This window comes from Ceratosolen solmsi, unplaced genomic scaffold (assembly GCF_000503995.2).
Source record: "Ceratosolen solmsi marchali unplaced genomic scaffold, CerSol_1.0 scaffold39, whole genome shotgun sequence".
In the NCBI taxonomy this organism is placed as follows: domain Eukaryota; kingdom Metazoa; phylum Arthropoda; class Insecta; order Hymenoptera; family Agaonidae; genus Ceratosolen; species Ceratosolen solmsi.
This window is the reverse complement of record NW_011948433.1, coordinates 621,911-645,499: the sequence shown is the minus strand read 5'-3', so window position 1 is coordinate 645,499 and position 23,589 is coordinate 621,911. Positions and strand designations below refer to the sequence as shown.

The 23,589-nt window shown below is 29.4% G+C and overlaps 4 protein-coding genes across 4 annotated transcripts; 2 read left to right on the top strand and 2 right to left on the bottom strand.

The window, feature by feature from the left end:
• Nucleotides 1-544: 544 nt before the first annotated feature.
• Nucleotides 545-2,455, top strand: LOC105364450 (2-oxo-4-hydroxy-4-carboxy-5-ureidoimidazoline decarboxylase-like). The gene is made up of 4 exons (XM_011502365.1): nt 545-1,055; nt 1,697-1,902; nt 1,988-2,141; nt 2,210-2,455. The coding sequence occupies exons 2-4, from the start codon at nt 1,710-1,712 to the stop codon at nt 2,394-2,396; spliced, it is 534 nt and encodes a 177-aa protein (XP_011500667.1). The 5' UTR covers nt 545-1,055; nt 1,697-1,709; the 3' UTR covers nt 2,397-2,455.
• A 16-nt stretch (nt 2,456-2,471) lies between these two features.
• On the bottom strand, nt 2,472-3,310 carry Pomp (proteasome maturation protein). Its single transcript, XM_011502572.1, has 5 exons — nt 3,296-3,310; nt 3,064-3,161; nt 2,934-2,994; nt 2,679-2,854; nt 2,472-2,608 (listed from the first exon to the last, which is right to left on the bottom strand). The coding sequence occupies exons 1-5, from the start codon at nt 3,308-3,310 to the stop codon at nt 2,521-2,523; spliced, it is 438 nt and encodes a 145-aa protein (XP_011500874.1). The 3' UTR covers nt 2,472-2,520.
• A 685-nt stretch (nt 3,311-3,995) lies between these two features.
• On the top strand, nt 3,996-7,399 carry LOC105364592 (uncharacterized). The gene is made up of 10 exons (XM_011502571.1): nt 3,996-4,011; nt 4,411-4,478; nt 4,544-4,799; nt 5,271-5,375; nt 5,474-5,658; nt 5,771-6,007; nt 6,602-6,724; nt 6,801-6,945; nt 7,024-7,201; nt 7,273-7,399. The coding sequence occupies exons 1-10, from the start codon at nt 3,996-3,998 to the stop codon at nt 7,397-7,399; spliced, it is 1,440 nt and encodes a 479-aa protein (XP_011500873.1).
• An 858-nt stretch (nt 7,400-8,257) lies between these two features.
• Nucleotides 8,258-21,601, bottom strand: Pvr (PDGF- and VEGF-receptor related). The gene is made up of 23 exons (XM_011502364.1): nt 21,456-21,601; nt 16,821-16,957; nt 16,000-16,186; nt 15,787-15,914; nt 15,414-15,704; nt 15,149-15,320; nt 14,938-15,061; nt 14,653-14,828; nt 14,414-14,580; nt 13,983-14,121; nt 13,255-13,404; nt 13,024-13,179; nt 12,686-12,822; nt 12,464-12,626; nt 12,271-12,371; nt 12,052-12,202; nt 11,639-11,863; nt 11,395-11,563; nt 10,350-10,626; nt 9,795-10,126; nt 9,624-9,729; nt 9,194-9,470; nt 8,258-8,971 (listed from the first exon to the last, which is right to left on the bottom strand). The coding sequence occupies exons 1-23, from the start codon at nt 21,505-21,507 to the stop codon at nt 8,532-8,534; spliced, it is 4,257 nt and encodes a 1,418-aa protein (XP_011500666.1). The 5' UTR covers nt 21,508-21,601; the 3' UTR covers nt 8,258-8,531.
• Nucleotides 21,602-23,589: the final 1,988 nt, after the last annotated feature.

Sequence of the window (23,589 nt, the reverse complement as noted above, 5' to 3'; positions counted from 1 at the left end):
GTATATTTACGATCATAATTAAGATAGATTTTGAATATAATCTTGCAAGTGGAGTAAACAATTCTATTTCTTAGGAGAAAAAGTGAAACGGTTATCAGTACGATTATCTATTATCGTAAGCTAATTCGATAAAATCATAAATTATAAATAATGGATTCTGTTGCAAATTGTCGCCAGTGGAGCAAAATGAATAAGTAATAAATAGGTTGAAGATAGATAATTCAAGTTTCGCACAATGTGCCAGAGAGAGAGAGAGAGAGAGAGAGAGAGAGAGAGAGAGAGAGAGAGAGAGTGTGTGTGTGAGAGAGAGAGAGAGAGAGAGGGAGAGAGAGCAATCGAGTTGACGAAATTGCTTATCAAAATATGCTACGATTAGAAGTAATACCAGCAATGGAAAGAGTATAGCATGAGAAGAAGAAAGCAATAATCGCATGGTGAACGAACAAGGAAACATTTGCACGAATATGACGGGCGACGGGCGAGTCGTATATATCATGCGAACGTAAAAACGCGCGTCAGATGTATTTTCAGAATGACCGCTGTAGGTGAATCGCTTGGTTATCGGCTAAAGGAAAATATATAAACACGCTTATCGAGAACGAGGCAAACGGTCCGTGATACGGCCTCGCAATCTCCGAGGGCGAAAAGCGAGGGACAGCAGCGACTTGTCGGCTCGTCACCGTAAGCTAAAAGAGCGGACGCGGAAGATAAGCCGAACGCTCCTTCGGCGCCACGGATCAATTTTGCGCGCGGGATCGGAAAAGTGGTGGTAGCAGATTATTTTGCTACTCGGGGGAGGGTAGTTTGCTGTTCGATCGTTGGGAAATCGACTGCGATTATCGGTGACGTTGAGCGTCGCATGAAAGTCCGTAGGCTTCGAGGAGCTGTAAAGAAGCTCGGCACGCTCGGCACGCACCGTAAATCCGTAAATAAATTGCCAAAGGTGGAACGGGGAATTCTCGCAGAGGCCCGGCTCCGGGGCAATAACTCAACAATCCTTCTTTGGCCTCGAACGTGAGTCTCGCCCGGCGCGCTCTTCCATTCTTTATTTATCGGTAAGTCGACATTGCGCTCTTACGTCCGCGCTCGCCCGCTTAATTTTCTCGCTTCGAAAATTTCGAGGCAGTCGTTATGCACGACTTTAGAATCGTGTTAATTTTTTAAGTCGAGTGTGCCTGTGGAAACTGTTATTTCATTATTAAAGACTCCTTCGGTTGTAACATCTAAGCATTACTATCAGGTGAAATTTGTGTATTCATTTGCAGAGCTTTGCATAGAATTGTATGTAATTAGATAATCAATATACTAATCGCGCGTGTCACTTATTCTTCAAATACATGTTAACAATTATACGTGCAGTGGAATTTTTGGGGCTTGTTTGCTTGGCTCGATAAATCTGCTAACTTAATAATTTGAGAATAAGTGTAAGCCAATTGCGATGATATAACAACGGCTTAAGATAAGACAGAGCTTTACAAAAAATTAGCATTCTCGATTAAAAATTTATTGATAAATCAATCGTAGTGGTCTTTAATCATATAGATTTCTTTTATAATCTTACGTTTATTTTTATATTACATCGTAAGTATATAAACAAATAAATAAGTACATATATATATATATATATATATACATATATACACATTTATATTCGAGCGTACTTTTTAATAAATATAAACAAGCGTATATTTTTTAGAAAATTTTTTAATATGCCGTCACAAGGAATTTTAAGCATTAACGAAGTCAATGCATTGCCGGTTGAAAATTTCGAGTGGTTATTTGGAAACGTAATAGAACATTGTGTTGAAGCTGCATCAATCATAGCCACTAAAAGACCATTTTTCACTTCTAAAGATCTTAAAAAAGCTTTTGATGATTATCTAGAAAAATTGAATACTACTGGTAAATGAAAATTAATTCGTAAATAAGAAATTTACAACATGTGTAATCTATACATTTACATATATGTATAAATTTTCTATAATAGAGAAAGAATCAGTTTTGTCACGACATCCGGACTTAGCAGGTAAATTAGCAGAGGAAGGAAAACTCACTGCTGAATCGTTGAATGAACAAAAATTAGCTGGTCTTGATGCAATGACTAAAGATGAAAAACAGATATTAAGTAACAATAATTATTTGTGAGTACTAAAATATTCAACTTTTAACCATCTTTACTACAATTAATCCTCATTTCCCTTTTCTACAGATATAGAGAAAAATTTCGATTTCCATTTATTATTTGTGCAAGGGAAAATAAGGTTAAATCTATACTTGTAGGATTAGAATCGCGATTAAAGAATAGTAAAGAAGTAGAAATTAAGACTGCTATCGAAGAAGTGAAAAAGATATGTCGAATCAGGATCAATGATTTAGTATGGCCTGATGTACAATAGTAGATATAAGATAATTATTTTGTTATTAAATTTGTGTATTTAACAATTACGAGATTTATTAAAAAAACTTATAAGTACAGAATATTGAACTTTTTTTTATTAATTATCACTTTCAATGCAAACCTTATAAAATTCCCAAACTTTTTTCTACCACTGCATGAGGTTGCCCCATTTGTTCTCTGAATTCTGTTGTATTTAATATATCTTGAAATCTGAAAACATTATACATGTAGAATATTATTTTGATTAAAGTACATTATAAAAAAAAAGGTAAAAATTTACCCAATATCTTCATCACGTCCAAGTATAACATCTCTCATAATATTGGAAGATGGTAAAAATGGTAATCTACCAATTTGCTCCGTTGCTTTGATTTCCATTGCTAGACGCATAGGCGCATGCAAACCTTGTATATTTCTCAGCATAAGCATTTCCAAACGTTGACTCTTTTTTTCATACTAAAATTATAATTACTTTTATTTATTAAATAAGTTTTTTGAATATAATATGAATATATACATATGTGTAAATATATACATTAGACTCCGATGCTTCGATTGGGTGAGAAAAACCTATTTGTTTCTTAGTAGATCCCAATCTTGAAAGAAAAAAAAAACATAACTCTTATTAATAATTGAAATTACAAAAAAATTATATTTAATCTTACCCAGCAACCAATGGACTCTCAATTCCATAGGGTGCATTACTTGAAATTGGCTCATTAAAATCCTTATCTTTTTTTTTCAAAGCCGAAAATCCGAAACTCTGTAAATTCATATTATATTATATTTTAAGTATTTTTTTTTAGTTTTTTTTTTTAAGATTTTTATAAATAATTACGATTCCCTTTAAGTATATAAGAAAATTTTAATAATTCATAATTGAAAGTTTAACATAACCTCAAAGGCAATCATTTTACAAGAATCGTTAAAAATGTTTTACAGTAATACATTGCCTTTGTTGTTTATAAAATAAAACATATTGCTGGACATACCATTTTGTTCGAATGCACAAAAACAATGGGACAATATGTATTTATAATGTTAAGCCAATGTTTGACAATCGTTGTACTGACCAATTTTCACTCCTCAACAATGCACAATAATTTAAAGCAAGTCATTAGCAATCTGTTTTACCGACAATCAATATGAAATTCTCCGAAAAGCAAATCTACGTTCATTCTTTTTAATTGAGAATTTTTTAAAACACTACAGTTTCAATAAAATGTTAATTCAAATGAAAAATTACTCTATATTTGGTCAATTTTTCTTTTCAAAAATTCTCCTTTGATAAAAATGACATCAAAGACTTTCACAATGTTTTTAATAAACTTTGGGCAATCGATTTGTTTGCATTTAATATTACTATAAAATAAATATTAAAATATTATTATTCGCAACTGTAATGTTAGTAATACATACTTAGAGATTTAATCGACAAAACAAATCATGCGCATTTGAACAAAACTATTACATGTCATAGAAACGCGAAATTGACTCAGTACTAATAACATTTTGGCTTTTAAATTTATTGTTCTCTTTTTACAAAATACTTTTGAAAAGTTTTATAAAGAAATACGTTATCTGTATAATTATTAAAATGTCAAACAGGCAAGGTAAAATGCTGCAACAAACGTTGTACCGATCAAAAAAGTCAAAGAAAATTTCTGTTGTAAGTATGTTTAAAACAATTTTATTTATTTACTTATTTATTTATTATATGCTATTATAATTATTTGTGTTTATTTCTTCATATTCTAGAATTAAGCAAGTATTTTATTTTTAATAATTTGATAGTACATAGTAGGAATAACATATATGAACGTATAAATATGATATTTGTAACAATCGACCCTTTATTCAAATAGACAATATATAGTTGCTTTAAAAAGGTAATAAAAACATGTATGTTCACTGAAATTTTAAGGTTGGGAGATTAAGTCCAAGATCTGTGTTTCGAGCTATTGTCAGGCTTGTTATGGAATATAAAGATTGGATTTATAATATTTTTCCAGAACGGAGTAGTGTTGATAAAAATATTAAAAGACGACATAGTTTACCTGAAGAAATAATTTCAGTGAAAGTAAGTAAGCTGTTGTTTATCATTGTAGAAATTACAATATTTAATTTTCTTTCTAATTGCTGCAGGATCGGAGAATTCTTTTAATTCCACCAGGTAAAAGAACCAGAGATGAGATTATGTATATACAATCTTTTATGAAGAAAATAGGTGCATTTAAAAAATACAGTAAAGATATTCAAGAGTCTTTAGCTGGAGCCATTATTTATCAATTTGTTCCTGCAGGAAGAACTATTATTCGACAAGATCATAAACCATTTGTACAATATTATATTATTAAAGGACAGCTTCAAATGTTAAAAACAGTATCCGATGAACACACAGGTAATAGATTATTGAGAATATTAGGAAAATAATATATTTTAAACAGCTATATTTTAAATAGAAAATATACATATATATATATATATATATATTTTTTTTTTTCATTATACATAACAAGAAACCGTTTTATTAATTATATTACATATTTATTTTTTAAATAGATTATTATAATTTATAATATTATAATATAATTTATAATATAATTTATAATAATTTATAATTTATTTATCAACAATTGTATTTGATATGTAATTTAATTATATATCGTAATAAATTTCTATTAAATACATTATTATGTAAACTAATAATATCAGATCGTTTTTGTATTTTCATTTAAATTTTTAAATTTTCAAAATCCTGATACCGCTCTCAATCACAATTATTCGATTATTTTCACCATATACATGTATTCAAATAGAAACTGCTTATAAGTTTTCTAATAAGTTTATTTTTAAATCATTTTGTTTATAGGAGAAAAGAAAGAACTCGATATAGGAACATTAAAATCTGGAGATATGTTTGGTCTAATATCTCTCTTACATAAAGTTCCTCGAACGGCTACTGTAGTGAGCAAAGGTATTAATAATTTAATTTAATTTAAAGGAAAATTTCATTTTTCATTCTTTTTTTACATAAATCGTCTGTTATCTATTTACTGCTTATTAATATTGCAGATCCAACTGATTTATTATTAGTTACGAAAAGTACATTTAACGCATATTTGAAAAGTATGCTAATGGAAGAATGGGATGTATTACGAGATGCTTTAATAAATTTTAATTATTTCAAAGGCTGGACTGAAGAAACGATGCGAGAATGTTATATCGTCAGCAAAGTCCATACCTTCAAAGAGAATGAAGTAAATATACTTATTTAACATAACTTTTTTTTTCTTCAAATATAATTTTATTTCTATCATATTTTTATTCAATTTTTCTTATCAATTATAATCTTATTTATGTTTCTTGAAGATTTTAGTAGGGGATGGCAAAGGAATGGTTCATTATGTTTATTTCATTCTATCTGGAGAATGTGAGCTTATAGAGCATATGCTGATCGAAAGAAATCAAGTTGGCAAGAAAACAAAATATAAGCTTTATGATTATAAACTGGCGGATATAAATCCTCGCCAACGAACCTCAAGATCTAAGAAGTTCGAATTTCTTACAGACAATTTATCAACGCTTATACGCGATACCAATTCTTCAGTAATGTATTTTGTAGATCTTATTTTCAATTAATAGTATTTACTATTTCTTGTATATTAAACATGTCAATGAGTGGAGAAAAAATGAAAACAAAAATTAGTAGACTACATTTTTAACAATTTAGTATTAAAATACGTATAATTATGTAACATTAGAATAAAAGTTAAGAAAGCACTATTTTCTAAATTCATAGGAATCCTGCATTGAGACCGCTAGTATTTAAATATCAACGTCTCTCCATAAAAATTTTAATTATTAATTTCTCTAATCTTCTACAATAGTTTTTCATTCTTCATTCGCTATTTTATTTTATTATATCATTTAATGCTACAAAGCATACAATACTGTCATAAAAATTAGTTTAATTTTCAAATATTATGATATAGAATTAATATCTTTGAAAACTATATTATTATATTTAGTTATAATTTTTAAGTTATATATATTAAGATTTAATATCTATAAAAGATGTTTTTCAGTAAACACAATACTTTTCAATACTTTATTATATGGTTTGATAAAGAATATTGTATATTTTTGAAAATTTTCACATATATTATTATAACTGTACGTAATTATATTATTCTTATGTAGACTGAAAATAACGGGATAAATATGGATCCTGAGAAGTTTATTGAATTAATATCGTCAAAGAAGGATAAACCTACTGTTGTAATGGATCGTACTAGTGTTATTACTGTAACGCTACAGGATGTGGTGAGTTAACGAGTGCATCAATTCAAATAAAGTTAAAAATATAAAATTATAATGTAATTTTTTTAATTATTATCAGATAAATGAATGGCATAAAATTACTGATGTTGTTGAGATGTTGAGGATCGAACCATGCATAAGATTTTTAAATCCAAAATCTAAAAATGTATCGACAGTATTCATGCAAATTTGTTTGTTTAACAGAGGCGCATGTTTTGGTTTGGGTAATTTTTTTTTCTTTTAAATTAATTATTGTGAATCAATATATGTGTAGGATTAATGATTATAATGTATCTTTGTAGGCGAGAACATGAAAAATCGTCATGTGGTTTCGCTGTCACCTATAACTTGTTTAATGATTCCACTTTATTGGCTTTTAAAACATAATCGGGCTAATATTTGGACAAGAGTAAAGAATTTTTTGAACGATAAATTACCAAATAATAAACAGTTGCTTGATATATATATAAAAAATCGAATGTAAGTATAATACAATTATAATGACGAAAATTAAATTATATTTTTAATTACAATATACTGTAATATTTAAGGTGGGCTAAATATAGAAGGGATTATACCAATGAAATTATTGGTAGAAGTAAAAAATTGCGAAATGATACGAAAACATATCACGTACCTTATTCCATTAGAATTCACGAAGATATTCTTAGTGATTAATTAAAAAGGTATTAAATTTCTTTTAAACTAAATATATGGTTTTTTTCGCACAAATAATAAACAATATTATTCCAAAGATGGTACAAATATTTTATTTGTAAAATTTTTTGTTATCTTACAAAATATTATGTATTATAAAATGCACATTAAGAAGAAACGTTTTACATAAAAGCCACTTAAATTATATGTAAGTCGTTTATGTAAAAATAAAAACAATATTAAAAATGCATTGATAAAAACTTTGCGTGTTTACACTTTTTTGTCATAAAGATGACGTATAAAAGTAATTTACAACTAAATTTTTCATAAATTTTACAAAAAAGGTTTTATTAATCATCGATATAATAATAATTTAAGCTAAATTAAAATAATAGCTTTTTATATGAGTATTATACTTGCTATTTACTGTATTTTCCCTTTTTTTTTCTTTTTTGCTTTAATGTTACAGAATTTAAATATTGATCGTTTGTATTTATTTTTAAGTACAATATTATTACAAACACATACGCTAACATCATGCGCAAACTCAAACACGTGTGTCTGTGTGCGCATGTGTGCATGAGTTTTAAATTAACGCAATTTTATTAATTGAATAAATTGGAAATCAATTTAACATTGACACATTTTCTTCGTTGCATCCAATTATTCATGGAATTAAATTCGTATCTGTGTAGTTGTGATAGTTCGTAACAGAAGGAATTTTGTTACAGTAATTTTTAAATTCTAAATTATTAGTAATTTTTATTAGATTAGGTGTCATGAAAAAAAAAAATTGATACTTAATTATAAAAAATTGGTAATATTTGTATAATTTTAATAAAATTTTATCTGACTTTCTATTTATAGGATTGCCGTTAATTTTTTTTTATGTATTAAAATATGTATTAAAATTTATTCTTATCAATTGTAAGTTTATTTAGTTTAGATAGCTTTACGTTGATATCATTCGTAGTATGAAACAAATATAAAAATTTATACAATAGTAGCGTAATGCCTATTTACCTAAACTTGTTTAAATACAAATTTTTGTCACGTACGTAACTTACTGATTAGTTACGTTATCACTGTAGCACACGCACATAAATACCTTGAAAGATAAACTTCAAGAACAACACTTTCAATCTATACACGTTTAAAGTATCTCTTGATCAGATTTAGTGGCCTTAACGAAAATATAACTAGGATTCATAAAACTGTCCGGCCCGTCCTTACGTAAATCAGGTTTTTGTTTCGGTATATTCACATAATTATCCTGCGTCCTAATAATCATGGAAGATTCATCAACGTCGACCACGTCTGTCCAATTCGGATCTTTATTTTCAGAAGCTGCGACACGTATATCTACCAACTCCAAGCCTTTAGGAGTATTACAATATCCCGAATCTCTGTCAGTTAACGTTTTGCAGCTTCGCTCTTTCTCCTTTTTCTTTTCAGTCTCGCGTTTCCTCACAAACTCCTCACGCTTCTTGTGCACATCGATAGGCTTCAGATAGTTGTCATCGTCCTGATCCGATTCTTCCTTGGTCTTTTTAAGCATAGGGGCATCCTCGCCATCGGAGTGTGCTGCATTAGCTAGACAATTGCAGTAAAAGTAGAAAAGAAAAGAAAAATAGCAATTCATTTAATGCGGTCGAGCAAACAAAATCATCGAATTTATAGTAAACGCAATGGCAGGCTAATGGGAAGGGGTGGGGCACGAAATAAAAAGCTAAGAGAAAAATTAATCTAAAGTCAAATCAATTAAATTGAATAAATTGTTCTCGAAAACTCGTTTACGTAAGACAATATATTTACCGAGACTTGGGGAGGGTGAGCTCGGGAACTCGAAGCGTGAATTGCCTTGCAAGGAGTTTGGCCGGGGACTGAATATTCCAGACTCGTCTAAAGGACTGCCACTGTTCATGCTTAAATAAGCTGAATCCGTGGGTAATGTTGGATTGTTAACGTATTCATGTTGAGAGGAGGCTAGTGTCGAATGGTCCGGGGATGACATCATTGTCAAATAGTCGCTTTTACCTTCCTGCCCTATGGTGTTCATGTCAATGTACGGGGCATTCAGCTCTACGTAGTGCTGGATTGAACAGATTAATTGAGATTAGCCATTAGGAGAGTGGTGGAATTCCGTGAAAATTTTTACATCGATGTAATTGCGAAGGAAATATAAGAAAACTTTTATAATATTAAAATAGATTACGAAAGCGCATTATAATAGATTTTTAATTACCATTTTTACGCCTTCTTCCAAAAGTTCGCCTATGCTTTCGACTAATTCCGTAAATAATGGCCTTAAGGTTGGCTTAGCTTTCCAGCATTGAAGCATAATATTATATCTGTAATAGAACAACGAATTAATAAGACCTTTGTAATCTAAGACAATTAATTTTTTCATATTTACATGTCCTTAGTAGCGTATTTGGGTTGTTCCATTCGGTAGCCTTCGATGAGCTTTTGGTATTGTTTCTCAGCTTGCATACCAGGATAAGGAGTTTCCGCGAGAGTGAAAAATTCCCATAAAACAATACCAAAAGACCAGATATCGGATTGGGTTGAAAAAACTCGATCCCTGATGGATTCAATGGCCATCCACTTGATTGGCACCGGGCCGTTACCCTTTTTCTTATAATTGTCATCTTTATACATGGTTTTCGCGAGGCCGAAGTCACAAATCTTTACCACATTATTTTCTGCCAGTAGAATGTTTCGTGCGGCCAAGTCACCATGAAGTACCTGATGAATGAAAACCGTGAATAACCGTTGGCTAGCATTGCAAAACAATAAACAGCAGTGGCTATTACATAATTAGAAAACTGCTGCGATTCTATTATACATAATTATTTAATACTTAGACTTTTTATCAGTAAAAGCTTCTTTTATTTGCCACTTAAGAATGAAATTCAATTAAGAGATCTGCTGTTCGTAAAGAATCAAACAATATGAACGTATAAGTAACCTTTCTCTGGCAAAGATATTCCATGCCGCGAGCGACTTGGAACGCCCAGGAGAGGAGATCTTGGGTGCAAGTGGGCTTCAGATTTCTGTCCTTGTAATCGCCTCGATAATTGGATCGCCAACCTGGCTGGGAGCCGTTGCTATTGATGCACTCAGTGTCCGGCAGGCCTGTGATATCCTGGGTGTCGGTGCAGTAGATGACGGTCTCGGTCCCGGATGCACTGTTACCCGAGGTGACGCTAAGACTACGGGAAAATGACAATGCCGCGTATTTTACCCTGTTAAATGCAGAAGAAAAAACAAAAGGCAAACTGTTAGCAGCGGGCACCACCATGCACGTCCTTCAGCCTGGATTATTATTATTATTATTATTGTTGTTGTTGTTGCTGTTGCAGCATCTGTTGCGGTTTTATTTTGACATTATTATCAAGCAAAGAGCCTCAGAGATCACGAATGAACAATTTTCGAATGAATTATTATTTTATGTAAATATATTCTGCGAAATGTTTATCCTTCATTCAGAAAATATCAATATTAATTTCATTAATTTGGCATGTTTGTTGTACAAATTCATTATGGTTCGATGAGACGAGGCATATATTAAAAAATACATTGAAAAACAACTGAAAATAAGTGATCATATTTTATCAATTGAATATGTGTTGCGGGTGTTAATAAATAATAACATTTCATGAGTTATGTATTAGATTAATTTCGTATAAGATGGAAAATTATCGATTTAAGCACACTTTTCTTATACAATTGTACAATTATTTCTAAATTAATTTATTATTTACGATTATTCTACATTTTTTTTATTGTGTATAAAATTCCTTATTACTTATTAAATTATTAAGTTATATTACAATATATATATATATATATATATATATATTGCAAATTGAATGTCTAATAGTAGTGAGTAATAAGCAGCCCTGTTAATCACAAATAAGAATTTTAATATTAAGACAATCGATTATTTCGTTAGTTTGTAAATAGACATTAAATTGTTCTTCGTTATAATAAAGAAATAAAAAAAGTCGAACCTATTGTGACTGCCTATGCTAGTTGACCGCAATAGCAGCTCTTTGCCAATTGAAGGATCAATTTTTCCGGTATACGGATCGATTTGATTAATAAAATCTTCCCTGTGGCGTAAAAGATAATTATGTAAATTTCCATATCGGCAGTATTCAACGATCACCAATAATTCTCCTGAAAAAATTTCAAAGCAGACTTGTTTTTACAGCTCATTACTTAAACGAGGCATCGATATTAATCATTACTCACTTTTTGCAATATTATTAGTACAAGCACCAAGAAGATTAACGACATTTAAATGCTTGCCAAGGTGCACCATAATTTTTAATTCACTGGCTAAAGCACGAATATAAGCTGGTTCCTCGTTTCTTCGGACCATCTTCACGGCTACCGTAGTTAACGATTCATCCGCGCGTATTCCACGCGCTTCGGCTTTCATGACAACACCAAAAGCACCACTTCCCAGCTGTTTGCCTACACGATGAACAAATTATTATCAACAATTGCAATATTTCGGTAATATCGATGGTATCAATTACTGATCAATAGTCGATGATCAATGTGTTTAACAATTCATAATTCGCAAGTACTATTTTTACTATTTTTTTTTTTTTTTATTATTTTTAAAACTGTATAAATACAAATTTATTTATACTCTATACCTAATTTTAATTTTTCTCTTGGAAATTCCCATTTTCTATCGTACGGGAGAAGCTCTGCTTGGTCGTCCACAGTCAATTCCGGATTTATACAATCGAGCGCCCCTTCTTCAAAATGCATCAAACCAGCTTCTATTAACTGTTTCCTCATTTTCTAAAAGAGCAAATAGATGAAGCGCCAAATTATTAATTTTTAAACCGAATGCTAATCCTTTATTTTACCTTTTCACGTCGTATTTTTATACAGAAATAAATTAATAGAGTAATGAGAATGATCACAAGAACCACAATTGTTATAATCCAAATCATCGAAACTTCGGCTCCTAAAATTATAGAGAAAGTACGCTTTCAATATAAAATATTTTTATTATGCTTAATGAAGGCTAAGATTTCATTTTGGACATTGACTCGATACCTTTGACTAGAAACTTTTGAAACTGTTGTATCTCTCCATAACGATTTTTCACGACACATGTATATTTCCCGCTATCCTTTTCCATTAAGTATTTAATCATTAATTCCTGATTGTCGGATGTAAAAATGAATTGTTGTTCATTCTCTTCTAACAATTTGTCATTCTACAAAAAATATTTGACATTACCACATAAGTTGGTGGAAGTCATTTTTTTTTTCTTACCTTGTACCAAGTTATTGTCGGTTTTGGCATTCCCTGGGCATGGCAAATCAAGTTGATAGTATTGTGAGATTCTCGCGCTGAAATGATAACTTCGGTTCCATTCATATTGACATTAGTAAAATAAGGAGTTTCGGGATCTACAAATAATCAGGTTAAAACAATAAGTAGGGCTATTTAATATTAAAAATTCAGTAAATTACATACGATTATTTTTGTTAATAATTTTATTATTATGGTTAGAATAATTTATAATTTAACGAAATTCATAAGAGTGCGATAAAATGAAGGAAATAATTCAAATATAATCGTTATAATGAATTTATCGAAGTACATATTACCATTAATAATAAATTCGAAACGAATTCTATCTGGAAGATTATCCGGAGTTAACGCTTTACAATAATACTCTGTTTCATCTGATTTTTGTAGATTTTTAATCGTAAGAATGGTTCGATGAGTGAAATCCGTTTCCTCAAACGTGACTTGCATTCTTTCTGAATTTTTAAAGAATAATAATTAAAGTATTATTAAAATAATATTTATAAATACAAAATAGTTGTTTTATGAACCTGAATTTTGCAATGGTTCTTGATGTTTATTCAACCATTCGACGTTTGAAAAATTATAAACGGAAGCTGCGCATACTATAACAACATCATCTCCTACAGTTAATTTTTCATCTGGTTCTATAATTCCAAATGCTGCATCGGTTACTCCATCTATGTGTTTGAATATTTTATGTTACAAGAAACTTTTATTAAGTATTACTGTTCGTTTGTCTAACAATAAAACAAAGTTTGGTTCTAATAATTATTCCAAGTTTTATTTTTAATAACTAATTCTAAATTTGACAGTCCTTACATCAGATTTAAAATTATCGATATTAAAAAATACAATACCGAAAGCTTTTGTCAGTTTAAAGTTTAAGTAAAGGAGATATATCTGTTAACTTATTTGAATAATCTTGATATTAACAATGAATATTAACAATATCTAATATTTTATGATAAATTTGTAATTAATATATATATATATTTATAGAAAGTTCTTTTTATACTTCTCCTTTAATTAGTTTTAAAGATTAATTTTTTATAATATTTAATATTATAAATTACTTAAGACGCTGAAAATCTTGTATAATTTTACAAGCTTATAAACGACTTCATTTTTAAAAATATTGGTATAATATTTTATTATTTTTTTTTTTTTAACTAAAAACTTGTATACTATGTTTTATAGTTACTACAGTTTAGGTAAGAGTTCGTTCGTAATTATATAAAGTAACATCGATACTTGCCTGAGACTAGAATATCTTGTTCCACCGAGTCACATCCAAATTTATTACACGCTGTGCAATTGATTCTACCGGACATTTCTATGGTTATTTCAACATTCGATTCTACACTCATGGAAGTTTGATCTAACATAATAAAGTCCTTAAAACAAAGTATTCTTAATTACATTTACGAAAACATGATAAATTTATACGTATATTTATATATAATAATTTGATCATTCTTATATCGATGTCAATAAGAATAACATTTTTTTTTTTTTAAATAATTTAAATTATTACGTTATTTGATTATGCTAAAAAACGTATAAGTAACAACAAATTGTACTTATATTAAATACAAATAAGAAATAATATAACATTTTCAGTCGAAATTGTAGACAAAACGTACACAGAGAATTTAATAAATAAATAAGTTAATTTTTTAGACTAACTTTGAGTTCTACTGTTTGACAATCGCCAATAAATGGTAAATTTGGACATTTTGAATAGAACCATGATATGTTTGATATTGGATTACCAACGATTTTGCAAAAAAATATTGCTCTTTCATTTAATCCGTAATAGGATTTAACAGGACCTAGCATCGCCCAGGGCTTGGCTAGAACATAATATTGTTAGGAAATTGAACGAAAAAATTAAATAATATTTTATATCGTTGACAAACAAATACCTAGAACTTCCAAAGTAAAGTTTAAATGTTCTATTTTTGCATCATTGACCGCTTGGAGAATATAAGTACCCATGTCCTCAATTTGAACACTTTTAATTTTTAAAGTAATCGATGAATTAGTGCTTTCAATGGTAATTCTATTAGATGTATCGATAACATCTCCCTGTGGGTTTAACCTTTAAAAATTAATTTTTTTTTTTTTTTTTACATTCTCTTGAATTTAAGTATAAAAAAGTGAATAAATGAAATAACAATCGATACATTATTATATAAATTATTAATTACCATGTAAGTGTTGGTGTTGGATATCCATTAACATAAGCAGAAAATATTACCGGTTTAAAAGCATTTATCACGTAGTGTCTGTTGTCATCGTGAGATGTCAAATTAATATATTTAACGCTAGGATCTGTAATTAAATTATATCACTTTTATTTTTATAATTGCCAATATAAACTAGTCCATTGACTATTTATTATGATTACGTTAAACTTACCATAGATATGAATGTAAATACTCGTATTTTTTACGTCTGTTAATGATTTTACTTGGCAAACGTATTCACCCTCGTCGTCATATGTCACATCATCTTCAACAAGCTCAGAAGTTACCAACAGAGTATTAGCTTCTATTAATTTTCTCACCGGTGGTAAAATTTTTCTAGACGTCTAAAAATGTTTCATTTATTTTATACAATAATTGCATTCGTTGAAAATAGGTAAGTGATAAAATAATTATGCCATTAAGTAATGATAATTTACCGAATTTCGAGGCGTTGTCCAGTAAAAAATGTAATTATTATCCGTTCCAATATTAACCGTACATTTAACATGTAAACTTGAACCCTTGGTCACATGCTGTAAACCATCTTGCAATATTACAGGGCTTTTCAAAGTGGCTTTTTGAATTAATTTAACGAAGAACAAAATTTGTGCCGAATACTCATCTTGTTCTATTTGACAAATAAAGTAACCAGTATCTTTTGTGGATAGATTTCTCATCGTGAAACCGACTTTGGGATCAAAGGAGAGATTTTCGTCAATTTCGACAATCTAAGTATGAAATGATAGTACTTTTTATAAAATTGAATTAGCTTATTGAATTTAGTGGCAAATCAAGAAATAAAAACTTTACTTTATCATTCAATAAGAGATCAACGTGTAGTTCTGGCGAAGTTGGACGACATGGCAATGTAATCGTGTCTCCAACAACTCCAACGATAAAATGCATTTCTCCAGCTTGGACAAATGCACTTTCATTAGCTGCAGCAAGTAAATTATTCTTATTCATTAATATTATTAAAATAGCTCTTAATATTATTTTATGTAAATAAGACTTTTTTCTTACATTTGATGTAAACGTATATCCAACTGGCATTTGGATCATTATAATCTTTATTTGTAATATGTGCTTTTGTATTTGCACAACCGTACCATCCAGTGTCACCAAAAACCGTTTTACGACGCCGAAATTTTAGCTTTACACTGTTACCAATTTGATCTTCCGGAGATATTTCGTGCTCGGATGTTGAAATCTTTAGATTCGATATCGTAATAAAAATATGAAAAATTTCTTATTACATTCTCACAGTTCTCAAATAATTTAATTATTTCATCAACGCAAACTTAAATAATTATTAATGATGTAGAGAAGAAATGATTTTTACTTACAATTACCAAAATGATTAAATATCATAATTGAATATAAAATATTAATCAAAGCTTTATTATTCTAGTTTGTCATAATTAACCATTAGAATCAGAAAAAAAAAAATTTCACAATTATTAAGCATTTTAACATTTTATAATCAAATATTATTATTAAATCTTTATAATGTAATTTTTTTTTTAAAGATACACGCATTATTTTGTATAATATTGTTCTTTGTAATTATTGCAATTACAAAGAATGTATTAGAAATATATTATTTATTATAATGAATTTGAAATATTTATTTTATTAATGCTTTTGATATAAATTAGTTATTAGATTTTATTTATGATTACTAGACAAACTCGACTAAAAATATATAGTACAAGAAATATTAAATTTTATTTTGAGATATAAGTAGAGTGTATATAATTCGTTTATATAAAAATAAAAATTTCAATACAATAAGTAAATGTAATATCTCATTATAAAATTTATAATAAAATAAAATGTATTACATTAGCAATTTCGTCATCCTCGGGATAAAAAATATTAATGTCATCGATACTCGTACATGTTATTTTTAATTCTTCTCCTTCATTTATTATCAACTGGGGTACATCAGGATGTATAAGTGGCTTGTATCCTTGGCAACCTATAAAAATTTTTCACCGTGTAGTTAGTCACTAATACTATTTAAATTGTCCTTTTAATTATATATATATATATATTTGTTTTGTTTTTGTTTTTGTTTTTGTTTTATCGGTAATAATTAAGTTTAATTAGTATAATAGTTAATTTCAGCGATAATAGATAAAGATCTAATATTAAATTGTGTAAAAAATTAATAAATGTTTTGAAATGGAGTTTATTTATTCAATATTATTATATTATAGACATTAAGAAAGAATTATAAAGAAGATGATGATTTGCAATTAAAAGATTTAATTTAATATTTTATGGGTGTTTTATGGTGCTTACTAACGTGGATGTACACATAGGAAAGTTAAGGGTCTTAAGTTTGACTAGTATGAGTTCTATTATATAAATGCTGCTTAGAAAGGAAGTCATTTCTTTCGTTTCGTGACAGTACTTCTTCATTATCATATTAACTGGATAATTGCAATGGATACATGAATATGGAAGAAGTGAAAACGTTAGAAAATTAAGTTCTCTGTGCAGGTGTAACTTTTGCAATTACGTACTATAAATAAGAGAAAAAAAAGATTTGTCTTTAATTATTTACTGCCATAATAATTTATTAATCCTTTGACAAGTGTATAATTTATATTGTAATTCATGTAGAGAGAGAGAGAGAGAGACAGAGAGAGAGAGAGAGAGAGAGAGAGAGAGAGAGAAACATAGTGTAAGTCAATATTTATTCGCAAATAGTATTAAATAATATATTTTGATGAGTACAAAAGCCATAATTGCATGTTACTTAAATCAGTACAAATGTTTAGTTTTAGCCTACCAAATTCAGAATTTCAAAATTGAAATTTTTAACGAAACTCGAACAATTTCGACTACATACTAAATAATATGATTTGAATTACAATAAAGAAAATATGTCGCTTTTTTTATTGTAAGTGTAAAAAATATTGGTAATTCTATGAATATTTGTATCGAGTACTTAAATATTATTTTTAATATTTTATTCGCTTCATATTATTCTATTAAATTTAAGTAAAAGCATATTTATACAAGCCTTATTTCCATTTCTTGCATACTTTTTTTCATAAGGTAGTCAATGCGTTAGCTGTGCGAGCATGAGTAAGATAAGAAAAACGAATGTTTCTTGTTTACATAATCGTTGCTAGAAAATAAATTAGAAACTACATTTTTGAAAAACTATTTAAATTTAGATTTAGATAAAAATAAAAAAATAGCTATAACATTAGTATGTTAAAACGTGTGTAATGGAGATATCAAATCATAAAAGCTTTGCATCTCACGACTCGTCGAACCAACTAATTTAATTGAACTTAAGTATTTCAAATGTTACAAGTCTATTTAGCTTTTATTTGTGAATCAGGGTACATTTAAACAGGAGATGTCCCTTTAATTCAAAAATCTCCCTGGCATCATCGCAAAGATTGAGAAGCTTAAGTCTAGAAGTTCTTGACAACTCTTCATTTTGCATAATACAACAGCATTAGTGATTTTCAAAAAATGTTTAAAGAAAGATTAACATCACGATTGGTAAAGAATATAATGGAAGATGTATCAAGTGTTCCGAGACTGTCGGACTCGTCGGCATTATCGCAATAACGTGTTTGTTTAACGGGGAAAAGGGTCAAAGCCAACAGATGTTTGGTAGTAGATAAATACTGCGATGCGCCCAAGTCGTCTACGGAAACGGCGTTTAGCAAATACCATCGTTTATCCTTAATGTGAGTACCAAAATTTTTCTTATCTACGTATCTCGTGCGTTGTCTGCCCATACGAGTTATACATAATGACCAAAATGTCCACTCCTCCGAAATACAAGTGAGTGATGCTGGAAATATAAGGCGGTTCTCTGATAATATGAATTCCGCTTTATCGCTTGTTATCTCTCGTTATTCTTCCTGAATGTATCAAAAGATTTAACTATCCTCTATTTATTTTTGTAGCTTCGTTTGATAAAGCTATCAGCAATAGTACTCTTTTAATTATCTTGACTTGTCACCAATTGCCTATATCAACATATGTAGGACTATGTAAACTCATTTGTCAACAATACTTTATTATTACCCGATGTGGAAACGTTAAACATTTATTAATAATATTTTATAAGAATTAAATAAGAAGAAACTTTAAAATCTCTTACATGGATTATTATTCAAAGTAATTGAATATCGCGCATAAGTTAGAAGTTTGTAAAATAAATAGTCGCGATATAAGGCTTTAAAAAGCTCATTTGCCTCGGTTCCTTTTTGTTTACATAAAGCAAAACATAAAAAATGCGAAATTGAACTGAGATGTGCGTAATTTGTGCCAAGGGATATGCCGCTGCACTTTCAAGGTGAAGTATAAAAAATATTTATATAAAAATGTTAGCACAAAATATTTTTTTGTATTACAATCCGTTTATTTTATATACTTTATATATTTTATATAATTTGATTGATTGCATTGCACTAAAGAAATGTAAATTTGATGTTTTAATGAGATAATTTTTTAAATCGGCTCTATTAAGGCTAATATAAAGCGATTCATTTAGTTTATGATATTTAGTTTATCGGTAGACCAATAGCCCACAAAAGATTATTTTAAATGAAGCTGTATTGATGGACGATTAAACAACAACAATTATTTTTTAAATCATGCCGTAGTAACTATATGATTGTCTATTAGAGTGTTCATAAGAACTATTTGATTATTTCTTTCTTGTTAATATACTATTAAAAGTTGCTGGAAAGTAAAGAATTGACATGAGTTTTACCGCACATATTAAGATAATTTAAACATACAAATCTCATAGAATTTTAAATGGAAACATAAAATTCTTATCTCAATTAATATTTCTATACAATGCATTTTATATTGACGTTTATTTTTCGAAATATTATTATTAATCAGGTATATGAGAAAATTGAATACTTTGCTCTTTAAAGGGGTTTTTTTTTATTTTATTTTTTTTTTTATTTATACAGCGCATATTAAATCAGTAAAATATAAGTTTTATCGATTATTCAAAAATATTTTTATTAGTATTGATTTTGGTTTTAAATATTATTAGAAGAAGAAAAAAAACAGGAATTTATTTCTACGATATAGTAAATAATCTATCATTTTATCAACGATTATATATTTTTATAAGCAAGATTGAATAAAAAAGGGTCAATTTCGATCGAATTGTTTACCGGAATTCAGTATAATTGGCCAACCACTGCGATATATAATCGAGATAACGTGTACGTTGGAAGTAAATTATCTTTGTCACTTAATAAAGTAGTATAGGTACATTTGAAAATAAGAAAATTCATTGGTAGCGTAATGGAATTAACAATTTTTAACAGAAAATTTTATTTTATTATTATTATTATTTTTTTTACATACACGTTACGTATTTGTAAAGTCAAATATATTGGTCTTTTGAAAAAAAAAGCGTTGTAAAAATATTTAATACATATATAAACATACCATTTCTACACACTGATAATTTAGTAGGAAAAATATATTTGCAAAAATTATGCATTTGAACTAATAATATGTTTGCTATTTATTTTGAATAGTAAGATAAAAAAAAAAGGAAAATTACAACCAAGTCAGCATCGTTTGTGAATTGAAGAACTATTTGCAAAATTTCATATAAACAATAGCACGAGTTATTTTTACTACACTTGGAACCCAAACATATAATTGCAATGAAGTTAAAAAAAATAGTTTATTTTATTAAAAGTGCAAGGCGCTAATTAAATTATTTGTCTTGAAGTAATTACAGTAAGAGTATAAGAGTATAAAATTGTCAATGAATGAAAAGTTTATCTTCAATATTGATACTTGATATAAATAATAATTGATTTTATGCAATGCCTGTATGCATAATAAACAAACGATAAATTGATGTGGAGGGAAATCGAGCGAAGAGTACGTGATGTACAATTGAGGAGTCTGGTTATATTTTTAAATACGAAGTTAAACAATGATAAGATAAACACATGTTGGAATGGAGCTCTACATAGAAAAGAAATAATCAGTGAACCGGAAGCGCCAATCAAAGATCCATGAAAACATTCGCGTAAGAAGAATCTCGCATAGGCAGAAGAAACGCAATGGTAATGGCGCGGAAGGAATTTCGAAAGCTGCATTACATGTCACGAGTAGCGGGACGCACGATTCAGCCTACGGCTCAGGCCCAGCGAAGCCGGCAACTGGCTATATTACGTCGGCCAGGTGTATGAATCACGCTTTATTTATCATCCGACGCACCGATTTACTCCCGATTCACATACGGTGTCAGGAGAGCGGGTGGGGCAATCGTCGGTGGAGGATGAGTAGTGGGGATGAGGGGAAGAGGATAGGTGAAAATTAGAGAATCGTGGAGTGTGAGGATAAGGGTCAGGTAAATCGGTCCCGTTGCGCCAGGGTAAAGGCGCGCGCGGTACCGGTATCCTCGCGTCAGTGGGAGGCCGCTTCCCGGAGGAGTCGCGGTCTCGTATACGCACCTGCGGTTGCGAGGCCGAGGATCAGCAGCGCCACGAGACTGAGGCTCGGCATCCTGCTGGGGAGGGCCGATTCTTCTCTTCACATGTTGTCGCGCTCCTGGACAAGGGACTTCGGGGACCGCTACGGCGGAGGAAGGCGAGACGCGTCCACGGCTGTGACTCGCGCGCACCGACTAAGCCCAGAGCACCGAATGACCCGCTAAGTTCGGCTGGAGCTGGTGGGGGCGGAGGTGGCGCTCGCGTCGCAGAGCCGACGCCTCGCTCGGAGGCCCCGGGGCCCGGGGACCGACTCCCGGGGGAACAGGTCTCGTAACGGGAGGCGGTCTTCCGAGTTACATTATCGTGGCTCGCACGAATTCTCGGCTCCTTCCCTTCGTCCTTCCTTACCACTTTCCTCAGCGTTTGATTGAGTCGTGAGGCGCTGGCGCACCAGTGGAAAGACTTCACTGCTCGGAAGTGACTCCGAGAGTCGAACGGTTTGGTGTCGTTGTGACGAAAGCAGCTCTGCTGAATAGGTGTAAAACTTGACGCGTTAGTTGACTGGGATGGTTGCGCTTCGGTGAGGAGGGCAATGTTGCGTGGCACTTGGTGTTTAACTTATTTAAAGTGCGCTTGGGGCGATATGAAATTGAACGACTCGAGTGCACCGACTGCAATTATTGACTGCTCATTCGCATTATTGTCATTTATTACATTTGCTTTCTAATAGCGACTCTGTTTTTTAATCTGCTATTAGCGTTGATTAATGAAAAGAAAATAAACAATACAAATACAACTTTTTTTATTTGAACGAGCAATTTATTATTTTATAAATTTTATAAAACTATAATACCAATTAATGTATTCAGAAACACTCTCCTACTACCTTTTCATCAAGATTTTTATGATGGGTTTCAAAACAAAACATAATAATATATATAAATTTCCTTGAAATAAGAAATCAAACACTTTCTAATTTCGCTTTAAAAGAATTAAAAAGTTGAATTTCTTAAAAAGCAAGCAACGATAAACTAATCGCGAAAGGAATTTACTAGTGAAATAAAAAATACTTTGCACTTTAATAAAATATCATGAAATGTTATTCGTCTATTGAAACAATTGCAGCACCTAACAATATATGGTCATCGACGAAAATTTCAACATAATTAACTAGACAATAAAATGACAAGAAAACAAATTATCAATTAAAATGTAAAATATACTCTCTTATGATTACTTTATTATTACTATTGGTATTGCTATTTTTATTCTTCTTCATCTTCTTCTTCTTATTATTATTATTATTATTATTATTATTATACTATTATTATTATTGTTTTTATGATCATAATCATTATTAACATTTAATTCGATGAAATTATATTATACTATTTATAATTTTCTTGAATATACAAATATGTAGAATTTCTCGAATTAAATAATTAAAGTTTAATATAGATTAATTTAATTTAAGTTAGCTTAATTGAGTCTAATTAAACATAAAAAATTTATACTTGATTAGTTTTTTACTTTCTTATAGAGCTTTCCAGCTTATGATTAGAAAATAAATATCAAAAGTTCCAAATGTGAAAAGCAAATTTAATTAGTCGCAACAAAAATTTTGTGTCTTATTCATTTTATCAATTGTTATTTTAAATGAAATTAAAAGATAAATTTTATTTAAAAATGTTCAATTATATTTTTATATAATTAATGATACTAATATACTCAACGATCAACTAATAATTAGAAAGGAAGTCCTTTCCTTTTATGATAACAGCTTTTATTATCATGTCAACTATGTTCACGAACTAAATAATGATCTCCATAACATATACAATATATTAATTTTATTTGTTACAATAGTGCAAAATGACTCTTTTTTATAATATAATTCAATAAATATAAAACTTTATGTGAATAAAAACTAATGATTTTTAAATCTTGGTTTAAGTGAAAATCAAAGAATTTTTATCTATTATCTATATGAATATAGTTGATTTTAATATTATAAAATTTAAAATATTGAAAATACAGTTTATAATCATTTTCTATAATATAAAATTAGAATATTATTGATAATTTAATTGAATTTGTGGAATGACATTTTTTGACATTACAATAATACTTAGTTTATATTTACTGTGTTATTAAA